This window comes from Euprymna scolopes, chromosome 35, assembly GCF_053919585.1.
Source record: "Euprymna scolopes isolate OS-2025 chromosome 35, ASM5391958v1, whole genome shotgun sequence".
Lineage (NCBI taxonomy): Eukaryota > Metazoa > Mollusca > Cephalopoda > Sepiida > Sepiolidae > Euprymna > Euprymna scolopes.
In genome coordinates this window covers 60,290,539-60,311,536 of record NC_136516.1, presented here as the reverse complement: position 1 = coordinate 60,311,536, position 20,998 = coordinate 60,290,539, and the positions used below count along the sequence as shown (strand labels likewise).

The 20,998-nt window shown below is 30.4% G+C and overlaps 1 protein-coding gene across 4 annotated transcripts in view; it reads left to right on the top strand.

The window, feature by feature from the left end:
- The window catches only part of LOC145259874 (chitobiosyldiphosphodolichol beta-mannosyltransferase-like), a 432,123-nt gene that overhangs the window by 356,788 nt on the left and 54,337 nt on the right, over nucleotides 1–20,998 (top strand). For all 4 annotated transcript variants that reach the window (XM_080117752.1, XM_080117753.1, XM_080117749.1 and 1 more), the window contains exon 12: nucleotides 12,319–12,433. In XM_080117752.1, coding sequence (XP_079973878.1) covers nucleotides 12,319–12,433 — 115 coding nt within the window. The remainder of the gene's footprint in view (nucleotides 1–12,318; nucleotides 12,434–20,998) is intronic.

Genomic DNA, 20,998 nt, shown 5'->3' with positions numbered 1-20,998 from the left:
GCAACGTGTAGCTCTCCTGCTTCGTGTCAATTGATTGGCACTCTCGACAGTTCTCCACCACCTCCCTAACCTCCTCCTCGGTGGTCTCCGGGTAAACCTCTCTGGCTAGGAATAGCGTTCGTTCTCGACCAAAGTGGTGCATTTCATGTGACTCTTTGACTTCTTCCCCCTGCACAGCATACCGAGGAGACCTCCTTTCCCTCCTGCAGCCAGGCCTTCTTCACGCGTGTAATCGAATCCACCTTGTTTTTTTCTGACGGGACCAACACAACAGATACTCTCAACTGGAATTCCGCTATCAGGTCGGTGAGCACTCCGAGTCTGCGCTTGATCAGCATTTCCGCAGCACCCCTGGTCTTAACTCTCTTATCGCCAGTTACTGCCGACCGAATCCACGACGCTACCGTTGCCGAATCGGTTTTGACTTCAATTATTTTCAATCCCCATTTCAGGGCCAGATTGATTCCTTTTATAGCGGCATCTAGTTCTGCTACGTTGATATGGGAGAAGTCGTTGTTTTTTCTTAGCCACGCCACATCCTCCACAGTTACACCTCCTATCTCTAGTACGACGGCCAACTCCAGGTTACTGGCATCGCATCAAACCACACCCGCGTCTTCGCCGCTGACATACCATTTCCCTTTCACTGGGTCCTCATTCCTCACTCTCGCAATGACTTCTTGCAGCATATTCATGACCTCCTTCGTCACACGGCCCTCCCAGCCATCAGTGCCTGTTTGTCATTTAATAAAGCTGCATGCTATCCTTAGCCAGCCAGCGATAGGATAGTGCCCGACCAGCCTCCTGCAGACTGAGAAGAGTTCTCGCCTCGTCAGCTCAGATCCGACTTCGGGTATTGCATTGCCTCGTTCGAAGACAAGGCTTTCTTTTCCATCTCGCCTTAGTTTCAATCCCAGCACCGCTCCTCCATCTAGGGTCTCCGCCGGTTTTACAGTTAACCCATACTTCTCGACATGGCTTCTTACTTTCTCTGCTGTCACCTCTGCCTCCTCCACCAGGATGTCGTCAATGTACGAACTAATGGCCTCCTCCACTGTACAGTCTTTGCTCAGCACTGTCTTCAGCACGGCAGTCATAATTTTGGGGGCTGAACTCAGCCCAAAGCCTAACCTCGTCAGACAATACACCCGCCCCTTGTACCGGACCAGTTGGTACTGCCAGAGTTTTTCATCTACATGGATCTGCAGATATGCCGATTTCAGATCGACAATCTTAGTGGCCCGCCCCATTCTTCTCCATTTCCTCATGACCTCCTCACATACGTCGATCCCCGTTCCAGTGTGGCAGGCTACGTGTCTGTTCAATTCCCTAAAATCCAGCACGGGCCTAATCTTGTTTTTGGTAGGCTGAACAACTGCCAGTAGTGGCAACACTCCTTTTTCTTCTCCTGTCCACGGTTTCAGAATTCCTTCTTTTATCCACCTCTCCACTTCTTCCTCGAATCCTTTTCTTATTTCTCCTCGCAGGGTGTTTTCGTAGCAGCCCACCTTATTCTGTAGTTCTGGGGGCCCGGAGATCCATTTCCATTCCACCGTCCACCTCACGCCATCAAACTTCGCCAGGAAATCTTTGTCCTCAATGCAGCAAACCTCCGGTTTTGGGGTTCTGACGGTTCTATCACTTTCCACTCCTGCCATCCCCACTGCGCCGAGACGTCCAAACGTCACTTGGCCCCCTCTTAACGTAGCGCCCCCCAGTCGATTAATTGCACTCATACCTATAATCACGTCGACACCACCGACCAGATGATTCAACACTAGAGCTTGCAGTCCAATGGGCACCCCTTGCACCATTACTTCCGCTGTCGTCTCTCCTAGGCATTTCACATCCCTGCCATCCACGGTCCTAATAATCCTGGTTCCGCTCCATGACCTCGCGACATTTCTTGCTAACAACGTTGTAGTGCAGCCTGTGTCGACAAGGGCTATGGCTCTCTTCCCATTGACTACCACCGGTAACCGAGGCAATGTTCCATCATGCGCCATTTCCACACAGAAGGTGTAACCACTGGTGCAATAGCTCCCCTTCACTCGTTTCCCTGGTCCCGTGACGCAACACAATAGCAGCTAATATGCCCCACTTGTCCACATCGGTAGCACGTGATCCCCGGTCTCGGCTCTTTGCAGTCCTTGATCAGATGAGGACCCTGGCACCGGAAACACTTGATGGCAGGTCTCCCCTCCTGTCGCCTCGCTGGCTGCCTCTCATTCAAGTGAGGCCTCATGCACATATTTCCACTCACAGCTGCAGCCACGATTGGGCTTTTAACATTTTTCACTAGGACTCTGGCGTGGACCAAGAGATCGTCCACTTCCATAGAATGGATCCCCGTGATTCTCTGCATGTTCGCAGAGATTTCCTCTGGGAAGCCGTTCACTAGGTACAGCTTTACTATCATCTCCAGGCTCCTCCCCACGTAACCAGCCAACCCTGCCAGTCTCCTGATCTCTGCCGCAAAGATGTCAACGGACTCGCTGGTCCACCTCAAACTTGACAGCTTGCCAAGTGCTTCAAATGGGCCCTCAGCGAAGGCCAATTTCAGCCTTTGCTCCACTAAGGCAAGGTCTTCCTCGTCTTCATCTCGCATCTGCTGGTAAATCGTGAGGGCTTCCCCCTCTAAGTATAGCGGCAGCAGGGTGACCACATCTTCTATCTTTTGCAGCTTCGCCACCATTTTTAATTTCTCCAGCCACTTAATCAGGTCACCCTCCCCAGTAAAGGGTCTCAACATCTGAGTGCTCAGTCTCCACTCAGCCATGTTAATTTGCTTGATGTGCCGAAATAGCTTGTCGCTTGCGTGACACTGCTGTCCGAACTTTCACTTTCTGGTTACCACTTGACGCGTCTTCTCTCCACTCCAAAACGAACTTCTGCAACTTTAGCTTTTCTCTCCCCGAATCCGACTTTTCTCTTCTACAAATACAACTTCTCTGCTCGCAATCTAACTTCAGAATGCCCTCCTTCCCCAAATCACTCCTCTTTTATCTCCAATCAGGAGCATCTCATTTGCATACCTCGTGGTCACCCTGTAGGCATATAAAGAAACAGGGCAGCCATTTTTGTTTCTTTCTTCTTCATTATGAACACGAGGTAAGCCACACAAAAACGCGGTCGGTCGTTCTTGTTTCTTTTTTCTTCATTTACACCACAGATGTTGCTCCGTACGGTTCAGAAAATGTATTCGCTCAGACAATGGGACTGAATTTACTAGTAAAGATTTTGAACTTCTATTAATTAACCACTGTATTAAACACGAGAAATCGGCACCATACTCCCCCTTCCAAAATGGCACAGCTGAAAGGGCATGGCGAACCCTTTTTGAGATGACAAGATGCCTACTTATCGAATCGAAATTAGCGCATATTTTATGGACATACGCTTTAATGGCAGCAACATATATCAGAAATAGATCGTTCAGTAAGAGGCTAGGAAAAACGCCATATGAAGCATTTTGCTGTGTAAAACCTAAAATGAATAGAATACATCTATTTGGTTCTGATTGTTTTGCATTTATAGAAAACACTAGTAAACTTAAATACTAAAAGCGAAAAAGGTACTTTCGTAGGTTACGATAAATATAGTCCGGCATACTTAATCTACTTTGCAGCTAAAAATGCCATAAAAAGGTTTAGATGTGTAAAATTCAATGATACATTAACTTTTAAAAATGGCGATCCAGTGAATGAAAAACGTGAAATATTGCCTATCATCTTAATCGATCACAATGAAAATATTAATAACGACGACAATTACAGTACTTCTGACGAAAACAGTAACCAGACACGTCCATACCCAATAAGGGAGCGAAAAAGGCCAGACTTCTTACAAATTGAAAAGATACAAGATTATGCCGTGGATTACTGTTATTCGTTGAACAGCGCACCGGAAAGTTATAATGAGGCGATTAATTCACAGAACCACCAAGAATGGGAACGAGCTATGGTATCCGAATTGAAAGCTTTATCTGAAAATAACACATACGAAATAGTGGCAAAACCAACAGATAAAAATATAATTTCTTCACGCTGGGTTTTTTCTAAAAAAGTCACAGCTTCTGGCAGTGAAACTTTTAAAGCAAGATTTGTAGCGAAAGGTTTCTCACAAATTCCTGGAGTGGAATATTGTGCAACATTTTCACCAACGACAAATTTAACGACAATTAGAATTTTATTACAACTTGCCACGCAATACGATTTAAAAATACATCAAATGGATTTAAAAAATGCTTATTTAAATGCTCCGATTGACCGTGAAATCTACATTTACCCTCCAGAGGGATTCAAAATGAAAAATAAAAATTGGGTGTGGAAATTAAATAAATCGTTATATGGACTAAAACAAAGTGCACACAATTGGAATTTAACACTCCATAATTATTTAATAGAACAGGAATTCAAACAATGTCCCGTAGACGCGTGCATGTATACCAAAAATGTAGGTAATAAATTGTTGATTTTAGTTTTTTGGGTTAACGATATAATGCTCGCCTCAAACTGTGACATCACTTTAAGAGATGTTAAAAATGAATTAAATAAAAAATTTAAAATGGCCGATCTTGGACGACTGTCATGGTTCCTCGGTATAAAATTTACCTGTGAAAATGAAACTATAACTATGAACCAATCAAGATACATTGAAAAAAAATTCTGCTCACGTTCGGAATGCAAGATTGTAAGCCGCGTTCAACTCCCGTCGAAAAGGACATAAATAAAAATATAGGGACCGAAACAAAATTCACAGATAACCGAATATACAGGGAAATGGTAGGAAGCCTCATCTACTTGATGACCGCAACAAGGCCTGACATATGTTACACTGTAACAAAGCTATCTCAAAACTTATCGAAACCGACAATTAAAAACCTTAATCGTGCAAAACAAATTCTTCGTTACCTAAAAGGAACAAAAAAAACGCTCTAAAATGGACTCCGTAAAAAACGTTGAGAACTTTGAGGTAATGTCAAAGTTACATGTTAATAGAAATCTATGTTCTTCCTCAAAGTTATCAACGTTTTTTACGGAGTCCATTTTAGAGCGTTTATATCGACATTGGAAACTTTTGTGGTTGGGTCGTCCACAATTATAGCAGATAATTTTATTCTTTTTCTTTGGAAAATTACTTTTGGAAAATACGTTGCGGTGAGTTGCATAATTTGGTGGTGTCTGCTTTCAAGAAGCATTTTTGAACTTCATAATATTGCTGGAGTTATTATTGTCCCGGGCACGACGTTAAACTGCGACCATTTCTACCTTACTAACCAAATTAACCAATTAATACCTAACATAATGTTTCCAGTTTTTTTTGTTACAAAAAAAAAAAAAAGAAAGCCACTTGTTAAAACCCTTTTGTAAACTTCTTATTTTGTCAAATAGTTCTTTTTGTATCTTTTTTTTTTTTGGCAAACATTTGTTAAAACAAAACAAAATGTATATTTGTGAATTTTTGTGCATATGTTTATATGTATTTGAAAAGTATTCTATTTGTAGGTTTATATATATTTAAAAAGTGTTTATTTTCATATGTATCAAAAAAAAAAATGGTTTCTTTTTGCACACATTATACCAATATATTAATTCATTTTGATCGATGAGAATAAAGACAAATTCCCATAAAAACCAGAAGAAAAAAAAAAATTATTTTATTGGCTTATTTTTCTTTGTTCATTTATTTTTATTTTTTGTTTATTTATTTTTATTTCCTTTTCTCAAGTGAAACCAAAATTGAATCTGAAAGGATTTTTCCATTATATCAAAAAAGGGGGTGTGTAAAAAGTTTTTGACTTCTAATGGGGGTATGAGACGAATGGATTCGCCAATCATTTTTATAACCAAAACAACCAATCAAAACGTCGCAAAATTATTATAAAAATCGTCGAATTTTGGATTCAGTCAGTTTGCCATTTGCTACGTCACAGACCGCATTTAATTCTTAGCCGCCATCTTGGTTACTGATCTGAACTACGCCGCCATCTTGGTTACTGATCTGAACTACGCCGCCATCTTTGTTCAACATAATATCTCAGAAATTAAGAGGTTAACTACGCGACGGACCGCATTTGATTCTTGGTCGCCATCTTTGTTACTGATCTGAAATAAGCTGCCATCTTTGTTCAACACAAATGTCTCAAAACTTAACATATATGATTTTTTTTACATAAATTCCCGGTCATATATCATTCTTTTACATAAATTCCCTGTCATATATCATATTTTTTTACATAAATTCCCCATCATATAACATTTTGTTTATATAAATTCCCTGTCATATATCATTTTCTTACATAACTTCACATCATATCTCATTTTCTTACATAACTTCCCATCATATCTCATTTTCTTACATAAATTCCCTTTCATATATCATTTTTTTTACATAAATTCCCCGTCATATATCATTTTTTTACATAAATTCCCCCATCATATATTTTTTTTACATAAATTCCCCATCATATATCATTTTTTTTACATAAATTCCCCATCATATATAATTTTTTACTTAAATGCCCTGTAATATATCATTTTTTTTTACATAAATGCCCTGTCATATATCGTTTTATTTTACATAAATTCCGTCATATATCATTTTTTTAATATAAATTCCCTGTCCTATATAGTTTTTCTTTACATATCATATATAATTTTTTTTACATAATTTCCCTGTCATATATCATTTTTTTAGATAAATTCCCTGTCATATATGATTTTTTTACATAAATTCCCTGTTATATATAATTTTTTTACATAAATTCCCTGTCATATATCAGTTTTTACATAAATTCACTGTCATATATCATTTTTTTACATAAATCCCCTGTCATATATCGTTTTGTTTACATAAATTCCCTATCATATATCATTTTTTTTTCCATAAATTCCCCGTCATATATCATTTTTTTACATAAATTCCCTGTCATATATCATTTTTCTTTACATAAATTCCCTGTCATATATCATTTTTCTTTACATAAATTCCCCGTCATATATCATTTTTTTACATAAATTTCCCGTCATATATCATTTTTCTTTACATACATTCCCTGTCATATATAATTTTTTTGACATAAATTCCCTATCATATTACATTTTTTTAAATAAATTTCCTGTCATATATCATTTTTATACATAAATTCCCTGTTATATATATCATTTATTTATATAAATTCTCTATCATATATCATTTTTTTTTATTATATATGATAGGGAAATTATGTAAAAAAAAAAAGATACATGACATGAAATTTATGTAACAAAAATGATATATGACAGGGAATTTATGCAAAAAGAATTAAATATGATGGAATTTATGTAAAAAAAATTATATAGGCAGGGAATAAATTCCATGCCTATATAATTTTTTTTTACATAAATTGCCTGTCATATATAATTTTTTTACATAAATTCCCCATCATATATAATTTTTTTTACATAAATTCCCCATCATATATCATTTTTTACTTAAATTCCCTGTAATATGTCATTTTTTTTACATAAATGCCCTTTCATATATCATTTTTATTACATAAATTCCGTCATAAATCATTTTTTATATATAAATTTCCTGTTCTATATAATTTTTCTTTACATATCATATATCATGTTTTTTTTTACATAATTTCCCTATCATATATCATTTTTTTTCGATAAATTCCCCGTCATATATCATTTTTTTACATAAATTCCCAGTTATATATCATTTTTATACATAAATTCCCCATCATATATCATTTTTTTTTACATAAATTCCCCATTATATAAAATTTTTTAACAAAAATTCCCCATCATATATCATTTTTTTTACATAAATCCCCTGTCATATATCGTTTTTTTACATAAATTCCATCATATGATTGTTTTTACATAAATTCCCTGTCATATATCATTTTTTTTACATAAATTCTCCATCATATATCATTTTTTTTACTTAAATTCCCTGTCATATATCGTTTTGTTTAGAAAAATTCCCTATCATATATAATTTGTTTTCCATAAATTCCCCGTATTATATCATTTTTTTACATAAATTTCCCGTCATATATAATTTTTCTTTACATAAATTCCCTGTCATATCTAATGTTTTTTACATCATATGTCATTTTTTTACATAAATTCCCTGTCACATCTCATTTATTTAAATAAATTCCCTATCATATATCTTTTTTATACATAAATTCCATCATATGATTTGTTTTACATAAATTCCCTGTCAGATATAAATTTTTTTTACATAAATTCCCTGTCATATATCCTTTTTTTACATAAATTCCCCATCATATATGATTTTTTGGATATAAATTCCCCATCATATATCATTTTTTTTTACATAAATTCCCCATCATATATAATTTTTTTTACTAAAATTCCCGATCATATATAATTTTTTTTACATAAATTCCCCATCATATATCATTTTTTTTACATAAATGCCCTGTAATATATCATGTTTTTACATAAATGCCCTGTAATATATCATTTTTTTACATAAATGCCCTGTCATATATAATGTTTTGTACATAAATTCCGTCATATATCATTTTTTTACATAAATTCACCATCATATATCATTTTTTTTATATAAATTCCCTGTCATATATCATTTTTTTTACATAAATTCCCAATCATATATCATTTTTTTACATAAATTCCATCATATTTTTTTACATAAATTCCCTGTCATATATCATTTTTTATATAAATTCCGCATCATATATCATTTTTTTACATAAATTTCCGATCAGACATCATTTTTTACGTAAATTCCCTGTCATATATCGTTTTTTTACATAAATTCCCCATCATATATAATTTTTTTTACAAAAATTCCCGGTCATATATGATTGTTTTTACATAAATTCCCCATCATATATCATTTTTTCACATAAATTCCCCGTTATATATCATTTTTTTTACATAAATTCCCTGTCATATGTCATTTTTTTACATAAATTCCCTGTCATATATCATGTTTTACATAAATTTCTCGTCATATTTCATTTTTTTACATAAATTTCCCATAATATATCATTTTTTTTTTACATAAATTTTCTGTAATATATCATTTTTTTGCATAAATTTCCCGTCATATATAATTTTTTTTACATAAATTCCCTTTCATATATCATTTTTTTTACATAAATTCCCTGTCATATATGTTTTTTTTTACAGAAATTTCCTGTCATATATGATTTTTTTTACATAAATTCCCTGTCATATATCATTTTTTTACATAAATTCCCTGTCATATATCATTTTTTACATAAATTCCCTTTCATATATCATTTTTTTACATAAATTCCGTCATATTTTTTTACATAAATTCCCTGTCATATATCATTTTTTTACATAAATTCCGCATCATATATGATTTATTTTTTACATAACTTCCCTGTCATATATCGTTATTTTTACATGAATTCTCCATCATATATCATTTTTTTAGATAAATTTCCTGTTATATATCATTTTTTTTTACATAAATTCCCCATCATATATCAATTTTTTCACATAAATTTCCTGTCATATATCGTTTTTTTACATGAATTCCATCATATGATTTTTTTACATACATTACCTGTCATATATCATTTTTTTTACATAAATTTCGTCACATATCATTTTTTTTACATAAATTCCCTTTCATATATCATTTTATTACATAAATTTGATCGTATAATTTTTGTACATAAATCCCCCATCATATATCATTTTTTAATATAAATTCTCCATCATATATCATTTTTTTTACATAAATTCCCTGTCATATATCATTTTTTTTACATAAATTCCCTGTCATATATCATTTTTTTTACATAAATTCCCTGTCATATATCATTTTTTTACATAAATTATCTGTCATATATCATGTTTTACATAAATTTCTCGTTATATTTCATTTTTTTTACATAAATTTCCCGTAATATATCATTTTTTTTTACATAAATTTCCCGTAATATATAATTTTTTTTTACATAAATTTCCCGTCATATATCATTTGTTTTACATAAATTCCCTTTCATATATCATTGTTTTACATAAATTCCCTGCTATATTGCATATTTTTACATAAATTCTTTCATATATGAATTTTTTACATAAATTCCCTTTCATATATCATTTATTTTAGATAAATTCCCCATCATATATCAGTTATTTTACATAAATTCCCCATCATATATCATTTGTTTTGCATAAATTCCCTGTTATATATCATTTTCTTTTTACATAAATTTCTCATCATATATCATTTTTCTTTACATTAATTCCCCCTCATATATCATTTTTTTTTTTAAATATTCAATAATGCATTACTTTCCTTTTAGTGTGTTTATTTATTTCCTCAGCGGGAGGTTAAATACAAGATCAAGTTTGCATTTACCAGTAGGAGTACCTTAATGTATTAGTAATCAACTGATTAGCTATAAACTATATCAAAGAAGATAAAAGCATGCGAGAGTGAATCCTCTAAGACTGAACAGAAACATAGCCACTATCCTTTAAACCTACAAATAACCTAAGTCTGTGTAGCTAAAAAACAACCTCCAATAAAAAACAAAACATTTGCAAAATTCAAAAAAATAAAAAAAATTCTTTGCTAAATAATCTACATAAATATAATTTTATCCATAAAGCAAATTAGTATTACTAAAAAAAAATTTTTTTAAGCAAATACACCTGAGTTGTATTTGCTTTATAAAAAAAACAACTTTTTGCTTTACCTAACCATCTGTGACCTATTTGTCTTAAAACAATATTTACTAGAACATATGAGTCTTTTAAAAACATTATATTTGTTTCTTATAAAACATCCTGTCTCTTAAAGCTACAACTAAAGAATAACTTCCAATAAAAAGTTACAAATAGGTCATTTGTGACCTATTTGCATTAAAATAATATTATGTTGAAGTTTGCATAAATATTGATTTTGAGGAAAGTAACTTCAGGTACTTGTACAGAATAAGAATCATGCTATTTTCAGATTTTCCAGGTAGTTTACAAAAATGTTGGAAGGTTCTGAAACACTGACCCAATGCAGCAGCCAACATAATTTAAGAAAACATTTATTTGGTATCATTTATTTATGATAAAAAATGCTAAATATCTTGATTTGAACAAAAGAAATCATGAAAAACATTTTTTGTTTGCTATCAGTTGATTGTTATTCAATGAGTGTTTTTTAAGTTCCCATCTTTGCATTTCTGACCAAACAAAGAATCAGTATTTATATGAACTTAAAAGCTGTATAACTACTATTAAATATTAATGTTTAATGCAAATATGTCAAAAATGCATAGGTCAATGTTTTTTCAATAATATCACAAGTGTATTTCCTTTAAATGAAATTATCATTGTAATAGTAATGTTTACACAAAAAAAATTATTAATATAACAAATTACTAAGGTGAATTGTTTTGCCCCACCACTTACAAAATCAGACTAAACTAATCATCAAATTTTGCAAGCTATTATGTGTGCTATTTTGTTTGATTAAAAACAATACATACTTATTTCTGTCAGGGTGCGGAGGTTAATATTCTAAAGTTTATGGTAGGGAAGCTAGCTCTTGCTTCAAATTTTGATAACACGTTTTATTTACAAAAAAGATTTTACAATTATTTTTTGTATCTTCATATAAGAAACATGGTTAAATCCTATTTTAATCAACTAAATTACTTACAGTGAAATTGGGTTTTTTATCTTTTTTTTTTCTTTTTTTTTTTTTGCAGAATTGATACTAATATTTTATTTTTAAGTTAAATCCTTTTATATTTCTCCTGGCCAGTGTGAAGATAATTTAAAAAACAAAAAAACTTATAATTACAAACTTCAAGTAACAACAAATATAAGTAAACGGATAATTAAGTACATTTTCTTTTCTTTTACTATTTATCATTTTTCAGAAAAAAGTGTCTGCACCTGGGCAAAACTGAATAAGGGCAGCTTGTATATTACACTATTTATATTTTTAGATTTTTACAAATCCATTAAATTCACAAGATTCATTAATTTTTGGTCATCAAAGGACTTAATTTTTTAATTTGTAATCAAGTATGAAAATTGAACATACCTATCATCATCATTATTATATGATGATTTTATAGTAATTATATGAATATGAAATTAAATGCAAAAATAAATTTCTATATTAGTCGATTTGTGATGATTTTACATGGAACCTCTAGTAATCTCTTTCAAAACTGAAACTGAGAAAAATTGGATTCAACAAAAGTTTTTTTAAATTGTGTTTTATACTTCATTATTTTTTTATTTTTTTATTTTCTTTATCTGGTCATTCTCCCTTTAGGTTGTGCTGATATTGGAGTTTGTTTACATAAATCTTCTAGCGGTCTCGATTTGCCCATGAAGGTTGTTGATATGTTTGGATGTTGTCTACCTGTATGTGCCATTCATTTTAATTGGTAAGTCTATTATCTTGTCCTTCATTTAAAAGCTATCATTTCAGTGGGACATGAAAAAAATTTAAAATGTGACGTACAATAATTGTTATATTGTAAGTTAATCTACCCATTTTCACTTATACAGACACACTAAAATACAGTTACAACTAAACACTGACAGTTATTTATGGCAGTTATGGCTGCAGAATCGGATGTATACTTTTTGTAATATACTTTTGCTAATTATACCATCGTGTTTGGCTTGATTATTACTGGCCCTTCAAGTCCACAATACTGGTGACAAGGATTTGAGACATACATCTCCTAAGGCTAGTGTTGAGGATTTATTTGAACATTACTCAAACCTGTGTCATACAACACTCGAAGTAAGGATTCAAAACCTATACCTAAGAACACTGAAGACAAGGTACTCAGATTTATCCGACCCAACAGTTTCTTTTAATGTATATCACACAACTTTAACAATAATAAAACTCAAATTTATGTTTACTATTGAAATGTTGAATTTTAAAAAAGATTTTACTGCTATGTTCTAGTTATTTGTTAACAATGGAGCAAGAAGTTGAAATCATATGGAATTTTAACAAGCAAAGTGTGAATTCTGAAAAAAAATGACTCTAACATCCTGAAAAGGATTGAAGAAAAATTTTTGTCTTAAGTAGAACAAAATAGTTTCACAACAAAGTTTGGAAAAGTTAAGTCATTCAACCATGAAGGAAAAAGACAGGTACATTAACAAAAAGGACTATTGATTTTCTTTCATTAATCAGAAACAACGTAAATACGTTTTGTATGAGCTGTTTTTGAAAGATTATGAACTTCTCTCACAGTAAAAGAAAAAAACTAAAAACCATGTGAATTATATATACAGTGATACCTAGGTTGTCGAACAACTTGGTTGTCATACCAAAAGTTGGAGATTTTCTTGCCCTAGTAATCATATGAAATTTCAGAGTTCGAATTGCCGGCTTCACTTTAAATATAAACAAGCAGCAGTGTTCCTCAATGGAATGTTGTAATTCATACTGGTTGTGATACTTTTGAAGTGTAGTGTGATGACCCGGCACCACTCCGACGACGTCACCACGCGAGTCTGAACTTTGCGATGACAGTTATATTCAGAACAGCGTCATCGCCATCGCTTTGACGCTAGACGGTGTCTGAGTTATTTTTAGCACATCAGCATGACACGAGAACCATGCAATACAATTGGTTGTGTGGGATGACAAAGGACCTCGAGGTGTCCAAAAAGTTTTAAACAACAAAAAAAAGGTCAGTAGATTTCAATACAATGAATGAAGCGGACCTATCTCGAGACGACAGTAATTGCACAAAATAAAACTTTGTTGCTCAAATAATTGATTAAGCGTCGTGTAAAGATTTTAGAAACAAAGAAGAAATGAACATTCTTTTATGATTGGATAAAAAGAAAGAAAAGAAAAAGAAAAGCAGTAAAGCGAGTGCAAAATGGAAAATTGTGTGAACGACAATTGAATTTGGAACTGATAAAGAAATCTGAAAGGAATATGTGTGTCAAAGCTTGCAAAGGAATATGAAATGGCTAAATAAACTAGTGTAACCAAGTTATGGGGTTGATATGCCGTTATAGAAAAAGAGCCAAAAGAAAGAAAAAATAGGACGATCAAATGACTCTTTGGTTAGAACAGACAAAGGAAAAAGTATGTCAAGAGATACTTATTGTTGTAACGGTCAGAGTTTGGAGTGAGCTGGCTGTTTATTTTGAAACACAGAATTCGAGATGAAATGACAGGCGGTTGTTTATTTTAGAAAACAAGGTTTGAAAGCTGATGACAGGCAAGTTTTCTTGTTGTAACCAAATACAAAGTCGTGATGTTTAAAGGGCATTGATGGATATGTATATATTCCTCGAACACAGAGAAAAGAACAGAAGGAGAAGAGAGGAGGGGAGAAGAGAGAAAAAGAGAGAATTCGATTTTGGCGAATTCAGATGGTGTTAAAGTCGGGCAGAGAGGGCTTTTGACTTAAAACACGTATCTCCAATGGCCGAAAAACTTATCTGAACTCGAGTCACAAGCTACCGTTTTAAAATAGCTACAGCCAACTTCCTTCAAACTCTGAAATATTATTAGACCATTATTATTGTGAATAAACCCAGATTAATTGTTTATTCGTGTGTGGAATCGTTTTTATTTCCTTTTTCACCACACTAAAATCCACGGCTCTCTTATCGGCATTGTTCGCCGGTAAGCGGGTACACAACGTCAGGTCCGGAGTATAAATTTAGACGACCAACTGATAATTCTGTCACTACCAATACCAGCAACATTAAAACGGCTAAGAATTATCACCGGCAGTGGTCACTGGAAGGACGAAAATAGTGAGCTGCAAACCGCCAGAGTCGGGTCGTTTTCAGGCTGCCGTAATTGGAGTGGAAGAGTTCTGAGGTCGACGATCGTCTCAACCGACCGGCTGAAGGGGGTGACACTAGAAGTACTATTTTAAAGCATAAAGATTCTATTAAAGCTAGTGATGTAGCTGAAGGTGTGACTAGAATTACTAAACAAAGGTCGCAGTTACTATAGGAAGTAGAAAAGTTAACTTTTATTTACATAAAGCAATTGGCGTTAGCTGGAGACAATGTAAGTGAGGAACTTGTGTGCCAAAAAGTAAAACATATTTACAATGATTTATTGAAATTAAATCCTTTCACAAGTGATGAGAAATTTGAGGTTAAAGCTAGTAGAGGAAGGTTTGAGAATTCAGAAAGAGAAGTGGTGTTCGTAGCATTGTCTGACACGGAGAGGCGGCAAGTTCGGATAAAGCGGCAGCAGATGCATTCAAGGTCAAGTTTGCAAACTATGTGAAAAGATTTTTAATTGTGATGAGACAGGGTTATTTGGGAAGAACATACCAAACGACCTGAAGAGAAATCACTTTCTGATGTGAAAATGCCAGCAGAGATTGTGAAACCACTGCTTATCTATCATCTTGAGGATCCTCAGGCGTTCAAGTCACACAAATTACTTTTGATCACTATCAATTTAGCCGCTATGTGGCGAGCAAACTCTAAAGTTTGGTTAATCAGGCGGTTCTTTATTGAATGGTTTTATTTAAGTGTTTGCACCTCCTGTTGAAAGATATTTGGAAAAGAAAATGTGGTGTAAACAATACCTCTTTATAATGGATAATGCTCCTGCCCATCCTCCATCTTTGGAAGCAGATTTAACAGGAAAATATGATTTCATAAAAATCATGTTCTTGCCTGCTAATAACATACCTTTAATTCAATCAATGGATCAGCAGGTTATTGCTAATTTTAAGAAGCTTTACACAAAGTTTGTTTAGAAAATGCTTTGAGGTAACCAATGACATCGAGCTGACCCATGTGATTTCTGGAGAAATAATTTTAATATCGTCCACAGTTCATGATTCTTGTTCATCAAGTATGGTCTGATGTTTCTTATAGGACCATGAATTCTGCTTGGAGGAAATTGTGGCCCAATTGTGTTACAGAATGTGAATTTGAAGGATTTGACAGATCTCAGTAAGGAGGCTGCTTCTGTGAAAGCTGAAGCAATTGTGGAAGATATTGTGTCTTTAGATAAAAGCCTATGTTTGGAGGTGGACACCAATGATGTTAAAGAACTACTGGAAGAGCATGTGTCTCAGCTGACAACAGAAGAACTTCTTCATCTTCAAAATGAACAAAACAAGTCTGTTGGGGAGGAACATTCAGAGGAAGGAGGATACACCAACAACAGTATTGAAAGAAATATGCAACAAGTGGAACGATATCAAAACCTTTGTAGTTAAATATCAGATAACAGCAGACATGTCGACATTTTTAATGACACTGTTATGTACAATTTTCCCAAAGTGTTGGACAAAAGAAAAAAATAAGTTTCATTGGATAAATATTTTAAACATAAAGAACATCCCATTCAGGAATAATCTTCATCCAAGAAATTTGCCAAAGATTACAATTTGCCTTCTGTTTTGATGGAAGCGGATTCTCCTTCCAAACAGTAACCTCCCTATCCTTGCCTCCATCCACACACTTGCAGCATCTTTGATCATTGAAGGGTAAGAAATAAAAGCAGTTTAATTGGGATTTACTCTCTTCGTGCATTTACAGATTATTTTGTTGTAATCATTTTAAGATATGTTTATTTCTCTTAGTGAATTTACAGATTATATTATAATAATCATTTAAGGATATGTTTATTTCTCTTAGTGCATTTACAGATTATATTATTATAATCATTTTAAGATATGTTTATTTCTCTTAGTGCATTTACAGATTATATTATTATAATCATTTTAAGATATGTTTATTTCTCTTCGTGCATTTACAGATTATATTATTATAATCACTTTAATATATGTTTATTTCTCTTAGTGCATTTACAGATTATATTATTATAATCATTTTAAGATATGTTTATTTCTCTTAGTGCATTTACAGATTATATTATAATCACTTTCAGATATGTTTATTTCTCTTAGTGCATTTACAGATTATATTATTATAATCATTTTAATATATGTTTATTTCTCTTAGTGCATTTACAGATTATATTATTATAATCATTTTAAGATATGTTTATTTCTCTTAGTGCATTTACAGATTATATTATTGTAATCATTTTAATATATGTTTATTTCTCTTAGTGCATTTACAGATTATATTATTATAATCATTTTAATATATGTTTATTTCTCTTAGTGCATTTACAGATTATATTATTATAATCATTTTAATGTATGTTTATTTCTCTTAGTGCATTTACAGAATATATTATTATAATCACTTTAAGATATGTTTATTTCTCTTAGTGCATTTACAGATTATATTATTGTAATCATTTTAATATATGTTTATTTCTCTTAATGCATTTACAGAATATATTATTATAATCACTTTAAGATATGTTTATTTCTCTTAGTGCATTTACAGATTATATTATTATAATACCATTAAGATATGTTTATTTCTCTTAGTGCATTTACAGAATATATTATTATAATCACTTTAAGATATGTTTATTTCTCTTAGTGCATTTACAGAATATATTATTATAATCACTTTAAGATATGTTTATTTCTCTTAGTGCATTTACAGAATATATTATTATAATCGTTTTAATATATTTTTATTTCTCTTAGTGCATTTACAGAATATATTATTGTAATCATTTTAATATATGTTTATTTCTCTTAGTGCATTTACAGAATATATTATTATAATCACTTTAAGATATGTTTATTTCTCTTAGTGCATTTACAGAATATATTATTATAATCATTTTAAGATATGTTTATTTCTCTTAGTGCATTTACAGATTATATTATTATAATCATTTTAATATATGTTTATTTCTCTTAGTGCATTTACAGAATATATTATTATAATCACATTAAGATATGTTTATTTCTCTTAGTGCATTTACAGAATATATTACTATAATCACATTAAGATATGTTAATTTCTCTTAGTGCATTTACAGAATATATTATTTTAATCACATTAAGATATGTTTATTTCTCTTAGTGAATTTACAGAATATATTATTATAATCACTTTAAGATATGTTTATTTCTCTTAGTGCATTTACAGATTATATTATTATAATCATTTTAAGATATGTTAATTTCTCTTAGTGCATTTACAGATTATATTATTATAATCACATTAAGATATGTTTATTTCTCTTAGTGCATTTACAGATTATATTATTATGATCATTTTAAGATATGTTTATTTCTCTTAGTGCATTTACATATTATATGATTGTAATCATTTTAATATATGTTTATTTCTCTTAGTGCATTTACAGATTATATTATTATAATCATTTTAAGATATGTTTATTTCTTTTAGTGTATTTACAGAATATATTATTATAATCATTTTAAGATATGTTTATTTCTCTTAGTGCATTTACAGATTATATTATTCTAATCATTTTAAGATATGTTTATTTCTCTTAGTGCATTTACAGATTATATTATTATAATCATTTTAATATATGTTTATTTCTCTTAGTGTATTTACAGAATATATTATTATAATCATTTTAAGATATGTTTATTTCTCTTAGTGCAAACACAGATTATATTATTGTAATAATATTAAGATATGTTTATTTCTCTTAGTGCATTTACAGATTATATTATTATAATCATTTTAATATATGTTTATTTCTCTTAGTGCATTTACAGGTTATATTATTATAATCACTTTCAGATATGTTTATTTCTCTTAGTGCATTTACAGATTATATTATTGTAATCATTTTAATATATGTTTATTTCTCTTAGTGCATTTACAGATTATATTATTGTAATCATTTTAAGATATGTTTATTTCTCTTAGTGCATTTACAGATTATATTATTGTAATCATTTTAAGATATGTTTATTTCTCTTAGTGCATTTACAGATTATATTATTGTAATCATTTTAAGATATGTTTATTTCTCTTAGTGCATTTACAGATTATATTATTATAATCATTTTCAGATATGTTTATTTCTCTTAGTGCATTTACAGATTATATTATGGTAATCATTTTAAGATATGTTTATTTCTCTTAGTGCATTTACATATTATATTATTGTAATCATTTTAAGATATGTTTATTTCTCTTAGTGCATTTACAGATTATATTATTGTAATCATTTTAAGATATGTTTATTTCTCTTAGTGCAGTTACAGATTATATTATTGTAATCATTTTAAGATATGTTTATTTCTCTTAGTGCATTTACAGATTATATTATTGTAATCATTTTAAGATATGTTTATTTCTCTTAGTGCATTTACAGATTATATTATTGTAATCATTTTAAGATATGTTTATTTCTCTTAGAGCAAACACAGATTATATTATTGTAATCATTTTTATATATGTTTATTTCTTTTAGTGCATTTACAGATTATATTATTGTAATCATTTTAAGATATGTTTATTTCTATTAGTGCATTTACAGATTATATTATTGTAATCATTTTAATATATGTTTATTTCTCTTAGTGCATTTACAGATTATATTATTGTAATCATTTTAAGATATGTTTATTTCTCTTAGTGCATTTACAGATTATTATATTGTAATCATTTTAAGATATGTTTATTTCTCTTAGTGCATTTACAGAATATATTATTATAATCACTTTAATATATGTTTATATCTCTTAGTGCATTTACAGATTATATTATTGTAATAATTTTAATATATGTTTATTTCTCTTAGTGCATTTACAGATTATATTACTATAATCACATTAAGATATGTTTATTTCTCTTAGTGCATTTACAGAATATATTATTATAATCACATTAAGATATGTTTATTTCTCTTAGTGCATTCACAGAATATATTATTATAATCACATTTAGATATGTTTATTTCTCTTAGTGCATTTACAGAATATATTATTATAATCACTTTAAGATATGTTTATTTCTCTTAGTGCATTTACAGATTATATTATTATAATCATTTCAAGATATGTTTATTTCTCTTAGTGCATTTACAGATTATATTATTATAATCACATTAAGATATGTTTATTTCTCTTAGTGCATTTACAGATTATATTATTATAATCATTTTAAGATATGTTTATTTCTCTTAGTGCATTTACAGATTATATTATTGTAATTATTTTAATATATCTTTATTTCTCTTAGTGCATTTACAGAATATATTATTATAATCACTTTAAGATATGTTTATTTCTCTTAGTGCATTTACATATTATATTATTATAATCACTTTAAGATATGTTTATTTCTTGTAGTGCATTTACTGATTATATTATTATAATCATTTTAAGATATGTTTATTTCTCTTAGTGCATTTACAGATTATATTTTTTTAATCACATTAAGATATGTTTATTTCTCTTAGTGCATTTACAGAATATATTATTATAATCACTTTAAGATATGTTTATTTCTCTTAGTGCATTTACAGATTATATTATTATAATCATTTCAAGATATGTTTATTTCTCTTAGTGCATTTACAGATTATATTATTATAATCACATTATGATATGTTTATTTCTCTTAGTGCATTTACAGATTATATTATTATAATCATTTTAAGATATGTTTATTTCTCTTAGTGCATTTACAGATTATATTATTGTAATCATTTTAATATATGTTTATTTCTCTTAGTGCATTTACAGATTATATTATTGTAATCATTTTAAGATATGTTTATTTCTCTTAGTGCATTTACAGATTATATTATTATAATCATTTTAATATATGTTTATTTCTTTTAGTGTATTTACAGAATATATTATTGTAATCATTTTAAGATATGTTTATTTCTCTTAGTGCATTTACAGATTATATTATTATAATCATTTTAATATATATTTATTTCTCTTAGTGCATTTACAGGTAATATTATTATAATCACTTTCAGATATGTTTATTTCTCTTAGTGCATTTACAGATTATATTATTGTAATCATTTTAAGATATGTGTATTTCTCTTAGTGCATTTACAGATTATATTATTGTAATCATTTTAATATATGTTTATTTCTCTTACTGCATTT